Below are 27160 nucleotides of genomic sequence, written 5' to 3'. Positions count from 1 at the left end.
GTAAAAATCCAGAAGTGGAGCTGTGGATCAAGTGGTAGAATTCTAGCTTTGAACACAAACAGCTCAAGGAAGGCTTTCCTTAAGTTCAAGCCAAAGGACCAGAACCAAAATTAAACAAACCAAAAAGAAAAGGAGTAAGGAACTGGTCCACCAGTGTACAACCTGGTGATTTCTAACAAAAGAATGGAGTGTGGAATAGATTGGTGTAATTATTGTTTTGCTGTGCTTTGTAGATTCTTCTAATCATTTCCTTGTGGAAGCCACCAGTATTTCCTGTAGGAAATACTGATGAGTCTGAATGAACATGGACAGTAAGAAGAGACTACATTACAATGCACTGAATACTGCAGGCAGATGCTAGGACAGAAGGGAGGAATGGAGGATCACCTGCCAAGATCTACAAGCAGTTGAGAGCATTGGTACTCACCCCTAGTTTTCTAGACAGAGAAAGGCCCTAGGTAAGAAAGCCTCCAGTTTCACAAGTAGATGATCTGGGTCTGAGGGACGCCAGAGAATACTCCAGTTCTGTGTTTAGCTTCACTCAATAACATAAGCCAGTCTTGGAATGGCTATAGGCTAATAATTTCTTCTATTCAAAAAGAAACAATACTTGCTTGAATTAACTAACATGTCTCAATTTCACAAAAGAACCTCAAATAACACTCTCAAAGTTTCCTCCCTTATGATTTGTGTGCTCTATTGAATCTGGAGAGGCATTGCCAAGTGTGTACTGCTGTAGACAGAGAGATAGAGTACAGGGAATTCTGCCGAGATGATTCTACCAAAACCTTCAAGTGACCTTCAGATTCTGGATGTATCAGAGAAGCTGGGCATCAGGTGGAGGCACCCGGAAGGGCAGTTGGGACAGCGGAGCCTCTTACCTCTACTTCCCTGGGAGCTTAATGTTATGGCTTGTATCACTGTGAGTGGGCAGCTACTATGCTGTTGACAGTAATAAGTGGGAAAAACTTCAGGTTGTAGTCTGCTTATGGTGAGAGTAAACTCTGCCCCAGATCCACTGTCCTCAAATCTGAAAGGGACCAGGATAGTAATTCCTTTGCACCATACATGAGGAGCTTTGCAGCTTGCCCTGATCATTGCTGAGACCATTCTAAAGAAATGCTAAGGCCCTCACAGGCCCTGCCAGCCATGGAAACTCTGTTTCCCAGATATGTAGAAAGAGAGTATAGAGACTGGATTTTTATATTTCACATCTGGCACCTGGCAGTGGAAACAGAAAACAAATACCCTCCTTGATAATCATGTTACTAGAGGCCTTCCTTGCAGTACCAGAGGGCCCTTGCTGTACTAGGCTGAGTAAATCCCAGCATTGTTCTTCCTTACTTGGGAGCAAGAGCAGCAGGAGCCCCAGAAGCTGAGCAAGGCCTTCATATCCATGGTATATGCTGACTGGGACTGACTCCTGCAGAGAGTGTAAGCAGACTATGAAGTGCTCAGGGCAGTGGGCTGTGCTCTGGGCACATGCAAATCAGCAAGGCCTGGGCAGAGCTGGGCACATCTGCAGGATTGGCTCAACTCAGTGAATAACCTCAGGCCTTGTGTCCAAAAGTTTCCTAGACTAGAAAAGAGGACCCTGAATTTGCCTGCAGAGTATGTGGACATGATTTGATGGTAGAAGACACTTTTATGACTATTTTCAAAATGTATAATGCACAGAAGAAACAGTGGTAATAGAGTATTTCATAAATATATTGAAACCTTCTTGTTTCTACGTAGATCTTTTATTCATTCCCAATAATTTTTCCTGGAAATAAATCTCTGTGTTTTCTTTATAAAATACTTATGCATTGAAACTTTTCTTACGTTCTCTCCTTTCCTTTTCACCTTTCCTTTCCTTTTCTTTCCTTTCCTTTCTTTTCCTTTCCAATCCTTTCCTGTCCTGTCCTGTCCTTTCCTGTGGTTTCTTTTTTTTTTTTTTTTGTGGTTGTGGGGCTTGTACTCTGGGTCTGGGCAATGTCCCACAGCTCTTCAGTTCAAGGCAAACACACTTGAGCCACAGTGCCACTTCCGGTTTCTGGTGATTTATTGGAGATAAGAGGCTCAAGGGCTTTCCTGCCCAGGCTGGCTTTGAACCACAATCCTCAGATCTCAGCCTCCTGAGTAGCTAGGATTGCAGTTTTGAGTCACTAGCGCATTGAAGGAAAAGAAATCTTAACCCAAGTAATGCATTTTCCTTTTTTGGTATTGTAATTTGGTTTTGCATCTGATTTGCTAGTCAAGAAATTATTTGTTGTTTGTTGCTGTGTAAGATCATGAACAACTTGTGATGTTTCATACAATTTCCAGCTTTTGATAGTTTCCTGCAAAGAAATTAATGAAGTTTGTTATTTTTTTAAAAAGTTCATTTTCCCAGATTGGTAAAACAAATTACAATGACATTTAAGTGAGTTTTAATGCCATCACTTAGGAGGACTGTTTCTGAGAGTTGGCAAAAAGTGACCATAATTGACAGTCAGCTATCTCAATCCATCATTATGATCATTATGATTGTGTGTGGAAGCTAAAATCCCTATTCTTTCTATGGTTTCTTGCAGAGTTCATCATTAGGTATCCTTTGATTATATTTGGTGAACTGGAGAGACTTGTATAATTCTTGATATAAGCAGGCTGACATATGATCAGAAGTGGGGCCTGGAGAATTCCTCTGGAGAGGCAGTTGGGTCAGGTAAGAGCATCAGCTGCTCACCCTGGCTTTTTCACAGGGTGGAGAATCACAGGATTATGTGCTCAAAAGCCCTCAGACAGCCTCACTGAACCAGAGAATGCCACACTTCTCCTTCCCACTTCTCTGATGACCTAGCAGTAAAGAACCTAATGAATAGACTCATGTCCTGTATTAAAACAATTTCTTCTTAGAGATTCATGTCTGGCTTCTGTTTTACTGTGTGAACCAGAAAAGGTGTCATTATATGAGAATAGGCATGGCCATGTTTGTGCTTCTGGGATATAGGACGGGAAAAGGGACATCGATTAAGAGGAGTCTTCACATTTAAATAATAACCTTTGAAAGTGTTCATAGTGATGCTACATCTGAGAGGCTCTATCAGCAGATGGAGGCCCCAAAAGGAGCAGCTGAGCAGCCCAGCCTCTCACTTCTGCTTCCATGGGAGGTTTTTGTTATGGCTCTTATCACTGTGAGAGGTAAACTATTATCCTGTTGACAGTAATAAGTGGCAAAATCCTCAGGCTGCAGGCTGCTGATGGTGAGAGTGAACTCTGTCCCAGATTGACTCCCACTGAACCTTGATGGAATTCCAAAGACTAAATTCTTTGCAAAATTGATCAGAAGCTTTGGAGCATTCCGTGGTTTCTGCTGATACCAGTGTAAATCATTGCTAATGCCTTGACTGGCATGGCAAGTGATGGAGACTCTGTCTCCTGGAGATGCAGACAGGAAGGATGGAGACTGGGTCATCTTGATGTCACATCTGAAACCTGCCATTGGAAACATAAACACAAATATCCACGCTGTTAGTCATATTATAGGAGACCTTCCCTGAACACCCAGGCAACACTGAACACACAGGATGGGAGGAGTGTTGTCCTTCCTTCCTGGGATCCAGAGCAGCAGGAGCTCCAGGAGCTGAGCAGGGGTCATCCTATCCATGCTGTTTGCTGACTGGGACTGACTGCTGCACAGGGTGTGAGCAGCCTATTATGAAGTCATTGGGCCAGTAGGCTGTACTCTGAGCATATGCAAATCAGCAAAGCTGGGTAAAGCTGGGAATAGCTATAGGACCAGCTCAACTCAGGAAATACTCATATTTCATCTGTGCCCACATATCTTAGTTTAGCCCAGAGAGTGTTTTTCACCCGTACAGCAGAAGCTGTGGTGAGTCTACTGTCCTTTGAACAGATCTCTTGGTGCATTCAGGGATAATGATCATTTCTCTTGAGTTTTTCAATCTTTATGTCATGACAATTGAAAGGGAGAAGAGTAAAGTAATAATTGAGTGCTTCATATTCAGAACATGCAGAGAAGTGAAAATATGGAAATAATAGAATTTGTGGATATTTTTAACTTGTTTAATATCTCTATGCATTTAATATCTCATTGACAAAGCTAGAGAAATTTAAGTTGTTAAGTTTTCAAACAATTCATGCTTCAGGCTCTTCTAAAACACACATATACACAAAGTAAAATGTGATTCTTCCCAAGCAGGTAAAAAGGCTGAGTCCAACTTTCCTTATTGACTTTACTGCGTAAAGGAAAATTTTACTACATAGGAAAATTTTCAAAGCAAAGGAAAACAACTATATCAAGGTTTTAGTAAACATGTCCTGTGGTTAGATGGCTGGAGGGCTGAAGCAAAAGCATGTTGCTACCAGAGAAGCCAAAAATTTGTTGTTTTTGTGTTTTGCCATGTCACCAGGTACAATTTTTACTTAGACTTACAGTTTCAAGTTTAACCATATAAACAAGGGATCTTTGCTTGTTTTAGCCTTTTGTAAATATTTTAGTTTAAATGAACGTGCATATTTTTAGTAATTTCTGTTACCGCATAAATTTTTCCTGTACCATATCTCAAGTGCAGAGGCCTTCCATTGTCAAAGAAATAACTTTAATTCTTCCCTATATTTGTCAGGTGGCTTAAATTTAACGTAATCTAATAGCACTTGTTCAAAGAGAAGTTATACAAAAGAAAAATTTTAATAATACATTTAATGGAAAAGTATTTACCAATAAATGGAAATACTAAGGTCCTTGCCAGGTCTTATCTCAAGTACTCAGTTTTATAAAATCTAATGAAAGGCAGTTATTTTTATAGAGTCCATTATGTTATTTTCTCTTTTTCCCTCTTCCTTCCTTACTTCTTTCCTTCCTTTCTTTCTGTTTGGTTTCTTTCTTTTTTGATATGATATTACAATGACTTCCAGGCTATCCTTGATCATGTGATTTTCTCTGTAAGTATTCTACCTGCAATATTAGAGGGACTCATGAAATAGTAAAAAGAAGCTGAGAGTTGCTGAGAGAAGGTGGTGAACATGAGAACAAAAAGTATGATAGAAAGAGGACATGGCCTCTGTACGGTGAGGATAGAGTATATTAATTCTGATTGAATTGAGAATCTAGATTACAGAATGATATGAACATAGGCATACCTGAATAACATAATGTAGGAATACTGTCTCACATTTCTTAGTTCTCTGAGCAAGTACAGTGGCCTTTTAATGTAAACTCAAAATTCAAATTAATATAGGAATATCAGCCTATATATGGAAGAGTGATAGATTTTTGTCTATTCAGAGACTTTTATTTTTGAAATGTGTTTTCATCTACTAGTGTAGTGAAGTAATTAAATTAATATCAATATATTTTGAACTCTTGACATTGCAAACAGATGTTCTATCATTTGAGTCACGTCTTCCACCCTATATGTTTAAGTTATTTTTCACTCATTGGGTCTCACACAATTTTCCAGCCCAGTCTCAGGCTACACACCTGTTGTTATGCTTCTCCCATATATTAGAATCCAGGCATGTGCCATCATGTCTTTTATTCCAGAAATATATCTTGTGACTTTTCTGGGATGTCCTGAAACTCTGGCCCTCCTAATTTTGTCCTCCACATAGCAGAGATTGTGATTGCAGGGAAGATCAAGCACATTGAGAGTAAGTATTTCTGAAAATTCAGAATACTTTTCTTTGCAAGGGCCTTGTTCATCTAGAAAAAAGTGCAAAGTCTGAAATTCCTAAGTGGTTCTCAGGAAGGAAAACACCAAATGATCCATCTGATTTTGTTGTATACACACACACACACACACACACACACACACACACACACACACACTCCAGTTGTTGAATTTTCTTTCTGATACTTTGACCACTTCATACAAACAAATTTAAAGAGTTGATTGAAGTGCTCAGTAGAAGAGAAACACCTGAGACAGTGAACCTCAGTGAGCAGCTGTCTGAAGTATATTTTTTTTGAGCCAAAGCACTGTGAGAGGATACTTGTTATTCTTCTGACCATAGCAATTTTCAGCATCTTTAGCCTCCACTGGATTTATGGTGAAGTTGAAATCTGTCTCAGACCCACTGCCATTGAACCGGTTTGGGACCCCACTTTCCCTATTGGATCCTGTATAGCTCAGAGGTTTTGGAGGCTGTCCTGGTTTCTGTTAACACCATATGAAACTCTCTAAAATTCATTATCAGCATTCTCACTGGCTCTGCAGATGATGATGGCCATGTCTTGAGGAGACAGGGCCAGAGATGCAGGAGTTTGAATCAGTACAATGTCTCCATTGGACCCTGGAATGGTAATCATATCTCACAAATGGTCACAGATGTACTGAGACCATCCCAATGTAGGCATATTGCATTAGTGACAGCTATAACTTGTCAGGGAAGACACTTTAATAACAGAAAATTGAGCAAAAAGACTTGAATCAATCAGTGTGAGAAACCTGCAAATCAAACAGCAGCAATGGCTGTGAAGATTGTGACTAACCTTTTCTGCCAACCTCACCTGGAGCCCAGAGCAGAAGAGCTAGAGGTTTGACAGTGCTTTTCAGGTCTCAGAACCTGCCTCTAAAGAAGTTTTGAGCAACCTATACTGTTATGTAATGACACAATGTGCAAATTAATTTAAAAGGTCTTGCCTTGATGTTTAAAGGAGACATGGGTTTTCTATAACTCAGTGGGAGTTGTGGCTACACAAGACAAAAATAATCTTGAATATTTTCTAGTGTAACTGGAGTATTTCCAGTAATTTGTGAATTTCTCTGTTGAAATTGTATTTCTACTTGAGATGCCATGTGGGAGAACATGCCATGGTTGCCCTTCCACATATATGTCACTCAGATATGCTTTGTATTCCTCAATTTGAAGTTGTCACATCATCTCAAACAGCAGTACATTCCAAAAGGAAGTCAATAGAGTTAGTAGAGGAGTGAAATCACTCAGCTGGAGGTGGGGGCAGGGGAGCTGTCTTCCTGAATACATCTCCTGGACAGCATGTCTCCACATGCCATCCAGAGCTGGAAAGGTTGTGAAGTGCGAGTTTGCTACAGTAGTCAGTGAGCTGGTCTTACCAATGAACAAGGAAGCCTTTCTGGGTTGCTAGGTTACTCACATAGTTAGACCAGCCTGGGTTACATAGTAAGACTGGTAGGTTCCCAATCTGCATGAACTTATTTTACCTTCCTTTGGGTAAAGACTTTCCTGTCTGTTTAATTTTGAAACAAGATCTATTTAGCCCCTAGATTTCCAATGATAGTGGAATGATTGCTGTGCGTCCTAATTTGAGTAAGAAAAAAATCAGATCTGTTCTTTTACTCAGATCTTTGTCCTTACCAATGGAAGCAGTAGCTGAGGAACCTCAAGTTCTACTATAGAATGAGAAGATGATACAAACACATTGGATAGTGTTATGTAATCAAGGAGATTTATTTTAGACCAGTGAGTTAATGAAAAGTTATATCTAGAAATATGATTTGTCAGTTAAAGGATACAACAAATTAACTAAGAATCAAATATTTATTATAGTTGTGGGCAATAGTGTTTGTCTGTTTAATGGGAAATATTATCTTACTTAATAAAATCATGGGAAATATTTCATTCAACTACAAAAGTTATGGAGTATTTCATTGTCAGGTGTTGATGACTCTAGAGTGAATGCATTTCTAGCTATTCATGAGGCTGCAATCTGAGGAGTTATGTTTGAAGCCAGACTCAGAAGGAAAGTGAGATTCTTATCTCCAGTAAACTGCCAAAAGCCCCAAGTTGAGTTGTAAATCCCAAGGAAGAATGCTAGCTTTAGCATAAAACATAGGGACAGAACATAAGCTCTTGATTATAGCCATTCTAACTGGGGTGAGGTGCAATCTCAGTGATGTCTTTATTTGCATTTCTTTTATGGCAAGAGAAGTTGAGCATTTCTTCATGAGTCTAAAGACCATTCTTATTTCATCTTCAGAGAAGTCTCTCTTTAAGTCTTTAGTCCTTTTATTAATTGGGCAGTTGTTTCTTGAAGATTTTAGTTGGGAGATTAAATTTTTTGAGTTCCAGGTATATTTTAGATATGAGACCCTTTTCCATGGTATGGCTCGTGAAGATCTTCTCCCGATCAGTGGGGTTTCTATTGATCTTGCTAGCATTGTCGTTTGCCATGAAGAAGATCTTCAACTTCATGCAATCACATTTGTCCAACACTTCTTTGATTTTATATTTTTCTGGGTCTATATTCAGAAAATTTCAGACTGTGCCAAGGAGACCGAGGGTTTCTCCTATTCCTTCCTGTAATGTTTTCAGAGTGTCTTCTTTGACTCCGAGGTCTTTGAACCAATTGGAGTTTATTGTGGTACAGGGTGATATATAAGGATCTAGCTTTAGTTTTCTTCAAGTGAGTAACCAAATTTGCCATCACCATTTACTGAAGAGGATGTCTTTCTTCCATAATATTTCTTTAGATCTCTTATTGAAGATTAGATGGCTATAGGTCTGTAGGTTCATTTCTGGGTTTTCAATTCTATTTCCTTGGTCCTAAGATCTATTCTTGTGCCTGTAACCAAGCTGTTTTGGTTACTATGGCTTTGTAGTAGAGTTTGAAATTTGATATTGATATTCCTCCAACACTGTTCTTTCTGTTAAGGATCATTTTTGGTATTCCGGGTCATGGCTATAATCAAGAACACTAATGACAACATATGCTGGAGGGGATAGGTCCAGAAGGGAACCCTACTGCATTTTTGGTGGTAGTGTAAACTTGTTCAACCACTTTGGACAGTAGTATGGAGGTTCCTCAAAAGACTCCTCATAAAACTCCCCAATGACCCAGCAATCCCACGTTTGGGTATTCACCCAAATGATCACAAACAAGACCATAGTAAAGCTACCAGTACAACTATGTTTACTGCAGCATTATTTACCATAGCTAAGATATGGAACCAACCCAAATACCCCTCAGTAGATGAATGGATCCAGAAAATGTGGTATATATACACAGTGGAATTCTATGCCTTCATCAGAAAGAATGACATTGCCCCATTTGTTAGGAAATGGAAAGATTTGGAAAATATTACAAGAAATGAAGTAAGCCCGGCCCGAAGTAACATAGATCCAATGGTTTCCCTTATTTACAATAACTAGTATATGTTTGAGACAAGCAGAAAAGGTCAGATAAGATGATGTTAGGTAAAATGAACCTCAAGATAACGATTCAAATGATTTTACTTTCATGCAATTAATTCTAACATATTTATAAGAGGATTTCTTTGTTGCTTTGTATGTCCCTCTCCCATGGTATATCCCCTGCTTCACTGTATTTGATGTTGGTATAATTTGTGGAGGGGAAGGGAAATAACTCATTTAAATAGAGATAGAGGTGGACCCATTGCAACAATGAGATATACAAATCATTATGACTAAAAATGAATTTTACAACTTTGGTGGGGGTGGTAATAGAGAGGAATGGGGGAACAGGGGGAGATGGGAAGTGATAGAAAAGGGAAATAAAGGAGGAGGCAACAATGCATGATAAGAAATGTACTCATTATCTTGCCCATGTAATTGTAACCCCGCTGTACAGTATTTTCACAATAAAAATTTCACAAAGAAAAAAATAAGATCAAGGATGCCACGGGAAAAATTAGAACAAATACCCAAACATCCAAACAATTATAAAAAATTATTTGAAGAATCTATACTCGTTAAGGAAAGAAAACCTAGCAGAATTGGATGAATATTTAGTCAAATACAAATTGCCCAAACTGAACCAAGAAGAAATAAATCAATTAAACATGCCAACATCTTACAATGAGATAGAGGAAGCAATTGAAAGTCTTCCAACAAGGAAAATCCCAGAACCAAATGGAATTACTATGAAATTCTATAAGACCTTTAAAGAGGAACTAATACCCACACAAGTCAGACTACTCCAAGAAATAGAAACAGAGGGAGCTATCCCAATCTCATCCACAAATCAGGCAAAATCCCAACATAAAAAGAGAACTACAGACTAATTTCTCTGATGAACACAGATGAGTAAGACCTCATGGATTTTTCCTGGGCTGGTTTCAAATGTCAATCCTTGCATCTCAGCTTACTGAGTAACTAGGATTACAAGTGTGAGGCACAGGTGCCCAGCCATTTAATTTCTTTAAGTAAAAAGATAATACAAAGCAAACTGAATATATTGAGAACTATTTTACAGTAGTTTGATGATGATTATTATGATATAGTTGAAACATATTTTGCAGATATATGTTTACTCTGACTTTTTGATTATGACTCATAAATTTGCCACTATTGAAACATTAGGTATCATCTATTCTCAGTATTTTTTTCTGTACTGAGACCTCTCATATTTTGCCACCTTTGGGCCTTTGATATTACTTCTCAAAGTTCATCAGCATGAAGTGATGTGTTGATCCCGGACATGATTACTTCATCAAAAATCACTGCTACCCAACCATACATGCCTCTGTCTTTATCCTTTCCCAGTGAGTGGAAATATCATCCCTTAACAGATAACTAATATATCTAGTTGCTTCTCTATGAGAAAAAAGAGACAGATATAGAAAAAGAGAGACAAATATAGACACACACACACATATACAGAGTAAGAGAGAGAGAGAAAAAGAAAGAGTCTTGATCTCTTCTCCAGCCAGTAAAATGACCCATTGCAACAATGAGATATACAAGTCGTTATGTTGAAAAATGAATTTACATATTTGGCCAAAGGGGAGGGGAGGAGGGGGGAAGAAGGGAAGATGATAGGAAAGGATGGGAAAGGGAAACAAAGGAGGAGGCAACAATGCTTGATAAGAAATGTACTCACTATCTTACCCATGTAATTGTAACTCCTCTGTACAGTATTTTCACAATTAAAGAAAAAAAGAAAAATGAACTTTACAACTTTGGCCGAGATGGGGGGAAGGAGTGGGAAAGAGGGGAAGATGGGAAAGGATGGAAAGGGGAAACAAAGGAAGAGGCAACAATGATAATAGAGATATGCATTACTATACTCATGTAATTGTAATCCCTCTGTATGGTATTGTCACAATAAAATCTTAATAATGATTAAAAAGGAAAATGAGTTCTGTTAATTTGAAGTCCAATGACTTTCTTCCATTGGAATATGGAATCCAATTGAAACAGGACTAAGGACAGGTTGCATAGTCCCAGGGTACTGTGTTCTGGTCTCCTCCCTGTGGAGGATGCAAGTACTCTATTCAAGAAAGATTCAGAGCTCTGGGGAATCCATGTGACCTGTGTGTTTAGATCCAGTGAATGTGTCTCTAATTACTGTCCAGGTTTGCCTGTGGGTGTTTGTAGAACTTGTCTCAGGACCTAATTCTTTTCTAATACCTTAATGGTCTTGTACATTCGCAAGAGCTTTCTAGAGAGAGACACTTTTCAATCCCAGTGATATTTGTAAACATCTATTGACTGTACAGTTCATAGAAAAAATTAGGACTGCAGTAGAAAAATCTCTTTTAAGTTAAGCTGGATCTCAACTTATACCTATTTACAATTGGTGGAGCTCAGAGTGGTGCCTGGTTTATGATCATGGAAGAAAGGGAAATCTTGAACCCTTCCTAACCCAAGTTCATCCTGGATGTTAAGTTTCAGTGAATATTTGTGAAAAGATCCAAACTCATTTTCCATATTATGAGAATACAAAGTCTGAAGTTGAAAGTGCATTGCCAGACGAATTAAGGTACAAGAATGCTACCTATCTTATTAGCATAAAGTTTTGAGAAGTATTCCCTTATAATGTTCTGAATCATGGTTGTTTCTGTGGTGATGTTTCCATTCTCATCTCTGAGTTTATTTATTAGGGTCTGTTCTCTTCTTTTTCTGATAAGATTTGCTAAGGGTCTGTCAATTTTGGTATTTTTTTCAAAGAACCAACTCTTCATTTTGTTGATTCTTTCTATAGTTTTTTTGGATTCTAATTTATTTAATTCTGATTTAATTTTAATTATTTCTTTCCATCTACTGGATTGGGGTTTATCTTGCTGCTCTTTTTCAAGGAGGTTTAGATGTGTCATTAAATTGTTGGTTTCAGATCTCTCCAATATGTTGATATAGGAGCTCAGAGCTATAAACTGTACAGTATGTTCACAAAAATGAAATAAAATAAAATAATACAAAAAAAGAATGCTATCTATCTGAAAAATAAAAATGGATGATGAATGGCTCATGTGTAGGAGTCTGGAAGCTTCAACAAAATAAATATATTCTCCACTTTGTCATGCAATGTATTAAACATGTCACATCCTGTTATTGCAAAAATTTTCATAGATTTAAATGGATTTTTTGTCTGCTTCTCTTTTTAAATTTACATTGAAAGCATGTAGATTAAAAGAATATTGACATAAAATATACCACATTTCATAAGTTTTACAATTATGAATTACATTATTAAAAATTCTGAAACATTTTATAGGTGAATGATGTGAGGGCTGTGGAATGAGATTTTTCCTCACAAGGGTTTGTACCTTTGATTTGGCTAGATTGAGCCATGGGAGAGGGCACCAAATTAGTTCTCATTGCTTCTGAAGTACTCTGAAGCCAGGTTCAACACTGCTGATGTGGTGCTGGTCCTGGTTCCTTCTCCCTCCTGGTCTTTGGCTCTGTGAGGATGCCAATAGAAGGCCATTGTGTCAGAACTCCTGTTTATCTTCATTTCTGATTCCATTACATATTACAAACAAATTGGACTGAGAATTGTGCTACAATGTGATGCCTCTTAATTCTTACGTTTACATTCACAATTCTGAGCACATATTTAGGAGCCTGCATGAGCTCCTTGAAATACTAACTCTCAAAAAGTGTGCTCACTTTTCTGATATTATCTCATTTCTCCTTGTCTTTGAGATCATCTTGCTCTTGTATTTTTATGTTTGTCCTGAGGAACAGTAGTATACACCTTTTCTAACAAATGAAAATTAAGTTTGAAGAGGACAGACTTGCCAAAAGAATTGGAAGTCTTTATTATCATTGTAGTTGATTCCTGAGTCAGGTGGACACCAGCTGGTATATTGACATCAACCAAAATTAGTAAAGCTCCTAAGCTTCTGATCTAGGTTGGTGTCCAGGGGTTAGGACATTTATAACAGTTGAATGACCGTCTATAGAAATGTTTTGTTCTGTAAGCTGGATATTTGTGAAGTAAGAAATGGAAATATCACTTGACACAGATGTGCTTGGAGAGGAAAGGAAGACATTGACTTGCTGAAGATCAGTGGCCAATATAAAATGTGTTGTATATTCTTTAAGATGGCAATTCAGAAAACCTCAAAAAGACCATTTTTATTGGAGCAGCTGTTTTAGTTTCTATGAAGAAACTGATTGAAAATAAGCTGTTACATATTTTAGTGAAGTGGAATGTCCAAAATAATTGATGGGCACTCCTCATATGTAACAATTGGTTTCAACTATTAAATCACAGACTCAGTGCCATGGGTATTTTGCTGGGGCTAAGAAGAACAGAATGCTAGATTGCAGACAAATCTTCCTTTAGAATCTGGCTGCAGCTGAGAAGCACTATCAACAGGTAGAAGAACTAGGCAAAGCAGCTAGGGCTGCCCAGCCTGTTTTCCTGGGAAGGTTTTATTATGGTTTATATCACTGGGGGAGGGTAACTGATATGCTGTTGACAGTAATAAGTAGTAAAATATTCAGGCTTAAGACTGCTGATGGTGAGAGAATAATCTGTCCCAGATCCAGTGCCACTAAACCTGGATGGGACCCAGAGGCCAGCCTTGACGTGTAATAGATCAGGAGCTTTGGGGAATTCCCTGGTTTCTGCTGATACCTGTTTGATACCCTGCGGATACCTTGACTGGCTCTGCAGGAGATGATGATTGTGTCTCCTGGAGATGCAGACCGGGAGGATAGAGACAGGGTCATCGGGATGTCACAACTGGTACCTGGCATTGGAAAAATAAAAGCAAATATCCACATTATTACTCATGTTTTACAGGACTTCCCTGAATCCACAGGCATCACTGACCACACAGGGTGAGAGAAGTTTTATCCTTCCTTACCTGGGAGGCAGAGCAGCAGGAGGAGATGAGTAGCAGTCCTCCTGTCCATGCTGGGTACTGACTGGGATTGACTGCTGCACAGGTGTGAACAGCTTATTATGACTTCATTATGGCAGTAGGATGTGATGAAGACAAATGCAAATCAGGAGGGCTGGACAAAGATGGATATTCCTGCAAGGCTGGCTCATCTCAGGAAATCATCATAGGTACATGATGCCCATGTGTCTTAGTTTTAGACTAGAGAATATGATTCATTCAAACAGGACAAGTCACAATCATTCTGCTGTCCTATGCCTAAATCTACTGGTGCCTGCAGGGATGAGGACCTGCTTTTCCCGTGTGTCCTAATCCCAATTCTCTGTAATGAGTTTGAAAGGGATAAGATAAAGGCAAAATAATTGTATTATATTCCGTATATGGAGGAAGTAAAGATATGGGAGAATAGAGTTTCTGGACATTTTAAACTGGTCTAATAACTTTATGCATGTGAACATCTCACTGCTGTAGAAAAGAGATATAACCTATTTTTATGTCTCATTCTATTCCAAAACTCACATATAAACATAAAATAAAATGTGGATTCTAACTGGGCCTCGGTGGCTCACACCTGGAATCCTAGGTACTCAAGAGGCTCAGATCTGAGGATTGTGGTTTATAGCTAGTCTGGACAGAAAAATACATGAGAATCCTATCTCCAATTATCCACCAGAAAAAATGGAAGTGACACTGTGGCTCAAGTAGTAATGCACTAGCCTTGAGCTGAGGAGCTCAGGGATAGCGCCTAGGCTCAGAGTTCAAGCCCCTCAACCATCCCTCCCACCCCCAGAAATGTGGATTCTCCTTTAGATCAGGTATAAGGCTGAGGCAGACTTTCCCTTATTTGGCTTTACTATGTAAATTATAAAAACACTTAAAGCAAGGAAAGCAATTATAACAATGGCCTCAGTAAGCCATTTCCTGTGGTTTGATGACTAAGGGGCTGAAAAAAATGCTTGTTGGTAACAGAAAAGACCAAAATTACCTCAGTATTTGTGATATGCCACTATCTCCAGTCAGACGTTTTAATATTGGACTTAAGACCACATGTTATCAAAGTACATGCTATGTTTAATAATCTTATTATGAAATACAATAATTCAAAAATGCAAGGAGATTAATTTATCCAAAATCTGCTTCCTCATGTGGAACGCTAAAAATTAAGAAGCATGTAGTCTCACATGGAAGGTGGTCAGAACCAAATCAGTGTGTAAGAGAAAGGACATTGAGACAATGTCTTTATAAATCATGTTGTTTCTTTCTCATTGGTCTTCCAGTGTTATGATATCTTCTCTGGGTCTTCATTATGTTCTTACCCTTGCAAATAAATAGGATGAGACCCAGACTCTTCCTTTCTGTCTGTGAATATTAGCAATCTCGAAGCTAGATCAGCTTAGAGAAGTTGTCTGTAACAGGTATTGTGGAGAGCAAGGCAGATTGATAGCACACCCTCCTAACCAGCCAAATTGCTTTGGGCCAGAGGCGTGTAAGAGCTTTTTCTACCTGTGAAGAGAATAAGTTTCTATTATCTCGAACTTACACAGGCTGACTCTAGTGTTCCAGAGGTCTGCAGGCAAAGGGCCTGGAGAAATCATTGGCTAAATATATTAAGAGCCTATTGTTACAAGGTTGCCAGCCCTACCCCTAATCTTCTTCACTAGATACTGGTGTGTAAATCCTGCCACCTGGTGGAAGGAATGGTCAAAATGAGGACAGCTTGGTTTTGGTCTAAATCAGAGCCCAAGAAAAAACTTGGGATATAACCTGTTTTTATTTCTCATTCTATTCCAAAACACACATATAAACATAAAATAAAATGTGGATTCTAAGACAGCATTGGGATATGATAAATCATACAGGATTCTAAATATCTACACAAAATCAGACCAAAAGAGAATACTCTTAGGAGAAAAACCATTGGGCAGAATGTCTACATGTCTCTTCATATTTATATAAAATTATATGTATATAGTCCTATATATCTAAATGAACTCAATGATACAAAACAAAAGATCTGTCTTACTTCTTTTAATTATTGGTGATTCTGTTTTATTCATCTATGGTGAATTCAAGTGTACATACTCAGGACGGTTGAGGGAATACAGAATTGTATGGAATTTGATGTAATAATTATGAATTGGGGCAGCAGTGGAGCTCACTGCACATGCCTTGATGTGAACTAGACAACTTTATATATTTCATAGGTGGAGACATGAGGGCGGGACTGGGAGAGAATGAGGGAACAGAAGAGATAGTACAATATTATCTCATTATCCATTATCACTGTACTCATCTGATTCATATAATTATAATCCCTCTGTTATTCACCTTAATAATCAAAATAAAATAAATGTGAAAAATGGTGAAAAACACAATGGAAAGACACAATTTGCCAATGTGAGGAGGAAATAAGTTACCAATGTATTAAAGATTTGACATAAGCAACTTTTCAAATAAATCTGAGGGATCAGAAAATAGATGAACTCATAAAAATAAATTGCCATGAATTTAAAAAGAATAGCCAACGTTGGGAATGATGCCCACTGTGGGTGGTCATCAACTTAGGAGGAATTCTTCACCTATTTTCATACACATACAAAATACATATACAGAAACATATATTGAGTCTATTAAGATGTTATTAAGAATGTTGATTGCAAGGTTTTAAAAAAATTTAAGAATAGAGCGAAAAGTATGCTAAACATTATCATTATATCTAAATAAATCCATTCTAGGGTGGATATATTATTCCTCAAAAATGCATATAATACAAACTGGGCACCAGTGGCTTATACTAAAATGGCCTGAATGTCCTGTAATGTTAGCTACTCAAGAGACTCAGATCTGAGGATCAAGGTTCAAAGGCAGCCAGTCATGAAAGTCTGTGAGACTCTTATCTCCAATAAACCAATTAGAAAACCAAAGTGGCACTGTGGTTAAAGTGGTAGAGAGCTAGCCTTGAGCTGAACAGCTGAGTGAGAGCACCCAGGCTGAGTTCAAGCGCCACAAATGACAAAAAAAATGCATTTATTACAAATATCCTGCAGAACCATTTTAGGTAGCCACACTCCCTTACATTTCTCTGAACACTTCCATTATTCTGCTGATGGGTAAATACATCTAACAAAAGCCTATCTATATAATAATTATATATTTCCGATATATTGTTATGTAGTGTTTGTTTTCTCTTCTGATTAGGATATGTTTGTGTGTGTGTGTCTCTGTGTGTATGTACATATATATATTTATACATGGCTACTGGAAATTGTTGCTTGGTACCTCTGATTGGTATCAAGGAAGAGTATTAGTACTATGTATCAATCACCCATGGAAAGATAAGCATTGAAAATATGAATCTAGATTGCTACTGAGCACACAATTCTTTGGAGACAGGGGAAAGAAATAAAGAATAACAATGATTGATCCATTGGAATGAAAACCATTTAATGTAGAAGATTACCTATGTATAAGAATTGTGGACCTCCAAATTATTTAAAATTACTGTAAAACTTTTTAAGTTAAAATTTAGTGGTATAGATAATGAAGAAGAAATTAGTGTCTGAAAAAATATACATCAAACAAAATTATTAGTGGCTTATTACATTTTCTACAAATAGAAAGGGATGAAAAGGTTTTGGACCACCTGTTAAAAGTCACAAAGATATAAAGTGAATTGACACAGATGATATGTAGGTGTCAAACCAAATAATTTTGAAATAAGCTACTAGATATTAAGGTCAGCTTCCCTTGAGTTTAAATAAGTAGGAACACTGCGGCATTTTGCCAAGATGTTAGTGAGAGAGAGTAGAGAGGGCAGAGCCCAATTTGCCTTATGATTAGTGTGTAATGAGGCCATGAAAGCTTAGGTGCATGATCGGGTATGACCTTGACAGTGATTGGTTCCTCTTCCTCCCCTGCCATGCCACCCACCATTTTTGGCTTTAAAAAGGGCTGCTCTCCGTTAAAAATGAGTTTTCTACCTGCTATGTCTGATTGTCTCCTGGGCTGAGAGAGGCTGGGGAAGGGGCGCAAGCCACACTTTCCTTTTCTCGGACCCCATCTGTCTTTTGGGGGACAGAAGACCCAACAAGTATCTCCCAGCATTCTCATTTGCTGTGTCCCGTGACTGTGAGTTGTACCTTGAACTAAGATGAAGATGGTGTCAGAATTCTCACATGAGTTGGCACTCTCCACATTTATAATATCTAAGGCTTGGAGAAACCATTTCACCTTATGACTAAGCTATTCCTCATTAAAACATCAGTATCAATTCCTTAGGTCATATTTTCCTTAATAGGTTAAATCATTTATCTTATTCTTATAATTAATTTTTTCTGAAATTGACTACTTGTCTCATTTTTGTTTGTACTAGGATCTCTTTTTGGAGCTTGTCCTTAGATTCAAGTTAAATCAGTATCTTCTTACATTTTTTTCTTGGTTTTACAATGGAGAGAAAGACATTTGTCTATTAATAGTTCCTATTAGTGAATAATGACATTCCAACACTATAGGTGTATTTTTGGGATTGAAAAGTCATTTTATTTTCCAGGCAATGGAGAACGGTGTAGATACTTCTCTATCTGCACAAGGGTACATATGTTTCTACAGATGGAATGAAAGAGATATAAGCCTATATTAATACCTTTCATTGCATTTCTAAACCACAATTAATATCAATTGTCTTTCTGTAGAAATGAAAAACATTTATGAGTGAATATCTCGACTCTAATTATTTCAATGAATAATGCAAGGTTAATGTATGCTTCCATTGATAACCACTCCTAGTCTTCACCATCATATATATTTCTATTGTAGACAACATCCACAAACACACACCTGCTTCTCTCTGCAATGATTCTGTAGTCATCATTGTTCATTTGCCCCATTGATAGGTAGCTTCCCCTCCTGATGTGGGTCTGATTCCCACAGTGGGATTCCCTACTAACAGTGAATATTGTTGCTTATTCTCCTTAGTTGGAATCACTTTGCCAACAGTAACACTGTTCCCATGTGAGGATACCCTTTGGACTCCAGTATGGCCAAACTCCCCAATGAAAGACTTACTTTCATTCCCTTACATGCTTTTGTCCTCAATCTTGGGCCACGTTGCCTTAAATACAGTCAATGCGAAACGTGTTTCTTTAGGCACTAAAAGATTGGGACCTGTTAGAATTTGCTGGTTTTGGATCATAGTAAATTCAGGCGAATGAATGAACACTTGGTAGAAACAGGATGCCTGCTACTGAAGAAAATGAGATTAACAGTGGGTAAAAAGTTGGGGGCCAGTGGCTTATTTTTGTAATCCTAGCTACACAGGAAGTTGATATCTGAAGAGCCTTACCACAAACTCGACAACAACAACAAAAAAAGAGTATATAGAGATTAGGAAAGTAATCTCTGGCATCCAGGAATGATCAGGCAAAGATACATAGAATTGTGAACCTTGCCTCATATTGCTTTTACATTGCTCTAATTTCACGCAAATATAATAATAGAATTAGAGCAAAGAGTAATTATCTGTGGTATCAGTAATATCTGTGGGAGATGTGAAGAATGTGTCAGAGGTAGCAATTTTGGGGATTATACTGTAACAGACAGGCTCTTTCATAATGGAATGTGAGCAGGGACAGAATGCAGTGGACCTGGCAGAGCTCAAAATGGCAACTACCCACAGATCCTTGACAGGTGCTGGTCTTCAGCATCCAGAGACAATCATGTTTTCTGCATTTGAAGCTGATTTACTCAAATAAGACTGATGATTCTTGAGGACACTGGACCTTTACTGAATTGCTGAAATGTGGTCAGCTCTTTCCAGGCTCTGCTTATTTGCATATCCCCAAAGCACAGTCCACTGACTTGAGGATTTCTTCACATCCCAGTCATATCCTATGCTGGAGTTATTCACAGTCAGCACACCACATGAACATGAAGTTCTCTGCTCAGCTACAGGAGCTCCTGATGCTCTGACTTTCAGGAAACAAAGACAGCACTGGAAATTTGTTCAGCACAGTGTGGTGAATTCAATCTGCCATTCTATGGAAGTTCTCCTGCAACACGCTTATCAGTAAGTGTATTTATTTCCATGTGTCCTCTGCCTGGTGGCCAGATATGAAATCCAGATGACCCAGTCTCTGTCCTCCCTTATAATATCCAGGAAATAGAGAGACTCACCATCTCTTGCCATACTATTCAAGCATTAGCAGCAGTTTATCTTGGAATCATTAGAAACCCTGAAAGCTCCTAAGGTCCTGATCTACTTTGCAGTCAGTATAGAATCAGGTGCCCAGTCTAGGTTCAGTTACAATGGATCTAGGACAGAGTTCATTCTCACACTCAGCATCCTGCCTATAGCTGTCCACAAGGTTACATTACTCCTCCCACACTGATTCAATTCATAAACTACAACTCCCAGGGAAGCTTAAGTGAGAGGCTGGGTTGCTCCAGATACTCCTGTTTACCTGCTGAGAGTATTTTCTAGAAGCAGCCAGGCTCTGAAGGTCACTGCAAGGCTTGGGTACAAGGGCAAGAAAGGCTTTTCTGCATCCTAACTCTCTCCTTTGCTCTCAGCTCCACAGGCAGAGACATGATTCTGTCTGGTGGTAGCCTTCAAAATTAAGGTTTTCACACATGAAGTTCAAGTGTTCTGACATCAGTTAGTATTCATACAGCAAAATGGGCGTCTTTGCAGATAAGCAGGATATTCCAATGCAGTCAATTATTGTCTACACTAGATCGTTATCTTGACATTGGATATGTGGAACATGGGTTTGTCTGAAGATTCTTCAGAACCCAGTGCTCCTTTGAAAGTGTAGCCTGGTTGACTCTGAGCTGTTCAGACTTGTTCTGGAAGAGATCATGAGATACATATTCTGGATTAGTGCTGATCTTCAGCATCCAGAGAGAAGCCTGTTGTCTGCTGACAAATCTGCACTCCTCTTATAAAACTGAGATATTTGGAGCTGTCCTGGAGTGGTGAGAATAGAAAGTTCTGTATGGCCTCTAATGTTGGAAATATAAAATTTTGTGATTGGATGTTTCTCAAATAGGAATTGATTTTGTTTAAAATATTATTCCTTGCCAGGCACTGGTGACTCATAACTATAATTCTAGCTATGTAGCTGGTAGCAAAAATGTGGGGATCATAGTTTGAAGCCAAGTAAGACAGGGAAATCTGTGAAACTCAGATCTCCATTTAAACCCCAAAATCTGGAAATAGAGCTTTGTCTCAAATCTTCAAGCACTAGCCTTGAGTAAAAAAGCTCAAGAACAGAACCCACGCTCTAACATAAGTACCACGACTGGCCTAAAATTAATAAGTACAATAAAATTTAAAAATAAAATTTTATTTTCACACCTGACCAAAGTAGATAAACTTCATTGTCATATCATAAACACAATGTGAGGGGTTATATTAAACAGGTGAAAATGATCTAATGAGCAATATATTCACTAAAGGTAAGCCAATACAAAAAAATATACATTCCTCAATAGATAAATACTTCTGTACTTATTACTGACCAGAAGCGATTGACATCATCTACATTATTCAACATGATCAAAATGGGAAATGAAGTCTGAACTTTACACCTGCGATTATGTATAAAATTCAAAAACTCTGCTTTCAGGGCTATTTACTTTGGCCAAAGTGACCATGATATTGAGGAATTTAAGATTAAGATTTTAGAAATTTAGGAATCTCTCTCAATTTCTGAGTTTTCCTATACCCAAGAAATATGTTTTTATTTTCTGTAGGACATTGTACAAAGGAGTTGCCATTCCGCAAACCAGTTTATGAACACAATCCCTCTTCAATGTGATCCCTTATAAAATTCTCACTCCTCTCACACCACACTTATCTACATGTTTGTTAACAATTTTTTTGTTTTGTTTTGTTTTCTGTTGGTCGTGGGGCCTGAACTCTCGGTCCAGGCACTGTCCCTCAACTCTTCAGTTCAAGGGGAACACTCTTCCACTTGAGCCACAGTGCCTCTCCCAGCTTTTTCTGCTTATGTGGAGCTGAGAAATCAAATCCAGGGCCTCATGCATGTAAGGCAAGCACTTTACCACTCAGCAATCTTCTTAGCCCATGTTTGTTAATGTTTAAATTATGTTTAGAAAGTTTTGTCGTTACAACAAAACTATTCATACATACAATGCATTTTGAGATATGTCTGCCCCCCTTCGACTAGCCCTCTCCCTTGTTTTTCTCAGTTCTGTGGCATATGCACTCCATTCTTAACTGCATTCTACTCATTTCCTCTATTTATTCTTCTACCTCTTTCCTCCTGATCTCAAACCCTCATGCAAGTACATTTCCTAACACTCAGTTTTTTATAGCTAGACTTGATCTCAGAAAAGCAGTTTTAATATATTTCAAATAATTTCTAACACTTTCATAATTTTGCCTAAAAAAGATGAAATAAAATTAATAGAATTAATAACTTCCATACTTTTGGTGATTGTTTGTGTGTGTGTGTGTATGTTTGTGCATTCTAGTGATGGTACTTGACCTCAAGACCTGGGCAAGGTCCCTGTGTTTTTGTGTTCAAAACTAGTGTAATACTACTTGAGCCACAGCTGCACAACTAGCATTTTTGTTGATTAATTGGACATAAAAATTTCATGGACTTTCTTGCCTGGGCTAGCTTAGAGCCATGATCCTCAAATCTCAGTCACCTGAGGATTAAGAATTAGGATTTCGAGATAGAATAAAGAGCCAAACAATTCTAAGCAAAAAAAGGAATGCTGATATAATCTCAATCTCAAGACTCAAGCTCTACTGTGAGCTGTACTACAGAAAATCTTGGAACTGGCACAAAAATAATCCCAAAAATTAACAGAACAGACTATAAGACCTAGAAATAAAACCATCTTTTTGATATGGTTTGATTTGAAGTTAAAGTATACCTTGGAAAAATGATAGCTTCTTCAATAAATGATTTTGAGAAAACTGAGCAGTCATATGCAGGAAACTAAAAATCAATCCTTGTTTGTCACCATGTACAAATATCAACTCATAGAAAATCAAAGACCTCATCATTAGACCTGAAACTTTAAAATTACTACAAGAGAGAGTAGGAGAAACACTAGAATTCATTGACATCGGCAGAAAGTTTTAGGATAGAGTTTCAAAGGCATACCAGATTGGAGAGAAACGACAAATGGGATTGCATTAGACTAAAAAGTTTCTGCACAGCAAAGGACATGATTAATAAACTAGAAAGATAGCCAACAGACTATGAGAAGATCTTTACCAGCAATACATCAGACAAAGCCTAATACCCAAATTATCCAATGAAGTTAAGAAACTACTCCATCCCAAAACTAGTAAAACAGTTAGTTAATGGGCAAAGAGGTAAGGATAGATGACTTAGAAGATGAGGTAAGAATGGCAAAGGAACACATAAGGAAATGCTCTTCATACCTGTTCATAGAGGAAATGAAAAATAAAACCACCTCATAGATTCCATCTCACTCCAGTAAGATTGGCCAACTTGTGAATTCAAATAACAAATGTTGGCAGGGATGTGAAGGAAAAGGAATCTTATTGCACTGTTTGTGGGAATATGAACTACATAACCATTCTGGAACACGCTGGAGGTTCCTCACAAAATGAAACATAGATCTTCCTTGAAACCCAGCCATACCACTCTGCATCTGCCATGAACCTCACAAGCCAGGATACCATATAGACACTTGCACATCCATGTTCATTGCCATACTATTCAAAATACCCAACTTGAGGAAAAAGCAGAGTTGCGCTACAATAGATGAACAGTTGAAATGTGTTACCTATTCAAAAAGGAATTGTACATAATCATTAGAAAAAATAAAATTATATCATATGCCTTGAAATGGATGGAACTAGGATAAATCCTGTTGTGTGCTATACCAAGCTCAGAGAGAGAAGTAGTGCATGTTTCCTTTCATGTGGGGAAACTATATCTAAAATATAGGTCTCTAGGCATGTACACAAAGTGAGATTAAAGGAAGATATTCTTAAAAGAGAAACAGAAAGATATGATGCCTGTGTACTTATTTTTACTTGAAACATATAATTTTTATTGTAAAGATATTGTACAGAGGGATTACAGTTACATGTGCAAGGTAATGGGCTCATTTCCTATCCAGTATTGTAATGAGCTCATTTCCTATCCAGAATTACCTGTTATTTTTTCCTCTACCATCCCTTTACCTACCCACCTCTCCAACATCTCCCACCCACCTCCCAAGCAAAGTTGTAAAGTTCATTTTCAACATAGTGTATTGTACATCTCATTGTTACAATGGGTTGTACTGTATCCTTATTTCTGACCATACAAAATAACATTTATAAAAAGGAACTCAAAAACATGGAAATAAGACATATTTTCTTTATTACAGTGTTTCTTTTCTTGTCTTGTTTGTTCGTTAGTTCATATATCTTTGGAGGGTAAGGCGAGTCACAGAAATGTAGGCACAAAAGGTGAACAAATGCAGCAATGGTACTCATGGACACTATGTTGAAAATGAACCATAAAACTTGTGGATGGTCTTAATCGGGGAAGCTTTGGAGAAACTAGGAACTCATGGAACATTCCTCAATATAATAAAGGCTATATAGAACAAACCTACAGTCAGCATTATACTAAATGGTGAACAGTTAAAACTATGTCCTCTAAAGTTTGTGACATGGTGGTCTGATCTCTCCACTCTCTTCATAATAAAGGATTGGGAGGATAAACATGTGAAAATGGCAATAATTCCAAGATCTAAAATTCAATGCAATACCCATCAAAATCCCAACAACATTTTTCAATCAACAAGAAGAAGCCATCCAAAAATTCATGTGGAATAATAGAAAACCTGAATAGCTAAAGCAATTTTAGCAGGAGGAACACTGCTGCAGGAATAGCAATATTTCAAACTCTATTATAAAGCTGTACTTAAAAAACAGATTGGTACTGGCACATGAACAGGCTTGTAGAACAATGGAATAAAATTGAAGACCCAGAAAGGAACTCAGAGACCCATGGCCACCTAATCTTTGGTAAGGTAGCCAAAAACAAAGGTTGGAAGAATGACAGTCTCTTCAACAAATGATACTGTCAGAATTGGTTACACATGTGTAGAAACATGCAAACTGAATTTAAATCCTTATATATCACCCTGAACCAGAATCCACTCCAAATGGATCAAAGACCTTGAGTTTTAAACCCCAGTATTACCAATTTGACCAGCTTCACAATGTTTTTGTGTGAGCTTCATGCCACTTCACCTATAGCAAAGGTTGGTTACAGTCCTATACAGTCCTGTTTTTTCCATGTTTCACGTGTCCTCCAATCTTCAGCTTACTTTACAAGAACTTCCTCTGAACTTTGATCATACATAGTCAAATTTTTCAGCCTATGGTCTCCTCTGCTTATTGTCAAAATTTGTCTTAGGAAAGGGACAATTTCATCCTGTTCTCTTCTACGTCTTACTCCTATTCCTCCTTCCCACTTTCTCTCTCCTCCTTCTCTCAAGGAAAATAATTTGATATAGTTAAATTGGAAAATTCTTTTAAAATTCTATGATTGTATTATTTTTGTTTGTTGTGGGGCTTGAACCCTTGGCCTGGGCACTGTTCCTATGTTCTTCAGCTCTTCTGCTTAAGGCAAGCACTCTACCACTTCCTGTACTCTGGTTTATTTTGATAAGAGTCTCCTGGACTTTCCTGCCTGGACTGGCTTTAAACTGTGATCCTCAAATCTCAGCCTCCTAAGTAGCTTGGATTACAGATCTGAGCCACATGTGCCTAACTCCATGATTGTATTTTTTACTGCTGTTGTTGGAAGTGGGTCTTGAACTATGGGACTGGGTGTTGTCCCTCAGCTTGTACTCTACCAGTGGAGCATCAGCTCCACTTGTATTGATTTTAATACAGTAGGTTTATATGTAAAATTCACAATCCTAACATGATTAGAAACAATATATATGAGTATCTTAAAATACTTCTAAAATTCAACATCTATTCACAGTATGCAAAAGCTATTAGTGTCTAAGGAAGACAGAAATAATGAAAAAATACCAAAGTGGTTTGAAACATATGTAAAAAATGGATGATAAGTATCATAGAAAGTGGTGAGATATTTTAATATTTTCACCATCAGATTGATTTAAACATTCAAATATTTACTATCATATCCTCAATTACAAAATTATACAAGATTGTCTCCTCCAAATTCTAGAAAAATTATAGATATTATAGAAAATTATAGAAAAATATCGCTTTTAGAGTAAAGAAGACAGAGCTACTCAATGTATTTCCATAGTCACTTAGGTGGAATATTTCTGACAGTTGGGGGAAACTGACTATTGTTGACAGTCAGCTATCTCAATACATCATGATCATTATGATTGTGTGTGGAAGCTCAACTCCCTGTTCCTTCCCTTCTTTCCTGAAGACTTCATCATTAGGTCATCCTTTGATGAGATTTGGTGAAATGGAGAGACTTGTATAATTCTTCACATAAGCAGGCTGACATGTGATCAGAAGTGAGGCCGGGAGAATTCCCCAGGACAGGCAGTTGGGGCAGGTAAGAGGAAAAGCTGCTCACCCCGGCTTTTGGAGGTAAACTATAATGCTGTAGACAGTAATAAGTGGCAAAATCTTCAGGCTGCAGGCTGTTGATGGTGAGAGTGAACTCTGTCCCCGATTGACTCCCACTGAACCTTGATGGAATTCCAGAGGCTAAATTCTTTGCATTATAGATCAGAAGCTTTGGAGCATTCCCTGTTTTCTGCTGTTACCAGTTTAAATAATAGTTAATGCCCTGACTGGCATGGCAAGTGATGGAGACTCTGTCTCCTGGAGATGCAGACAGGAAGGATGGAGACTGGGTCATCTCTAGATGTCACATCTGAAACCTGCCATTGGAAACATAAACACAAACATCTACACTGTTAGTCATGTTATAGGAGGCCTTCCCTGAAGACCCAGGCATCACAGAACACAAGATATGGAAGGAGTGCTGTCCTTCCTTACCTGGGAGCCAGAGCAGGAGGAGTCCCAGGAGCTGAGCATAGGTTCTCATGTCCATGTTGTGTGCTGACTGGGACTGACTGCTGCACAGGGTGTGAGC

The 27160-nt window shown here is 38.0% G+C and overlaps 1 gene segment (V, D, J or C); it reads right to left on the bottom strand.

The window, feature by feature from the left end:
• Positions 1–3064: 3064 nt before the first annotated feature.
• LOC106000751 lies at positions 3065–27160 on the bottom strand. The segment is given in 2 exon segments: positions 3065–3456; positions 27064–27160. Coding segments are annotated over 2 exon segments (447 nt in total).

Source organism: Dipodomys ordii, unplaced genomic scaffold (genome assembly GCF_000151885.1).
Source record: "Dipodomys ordii isolate 6190 unplaced genomic scaffold, Dord_2.0 Scaffold237, whole genome shotgun sequence".
Lineage (NCBI taxonomy): Eukaryota > Metazoa > Chordata > Mammalia > Rodentia > Heteromyidae > Dipodomys > Dipodomys ordii.
The sequence above is the reverse complement of the archived record's forward strand: the minus strand, read 5'-3'. Positions and strand labels throughout refer to the sequence as shown.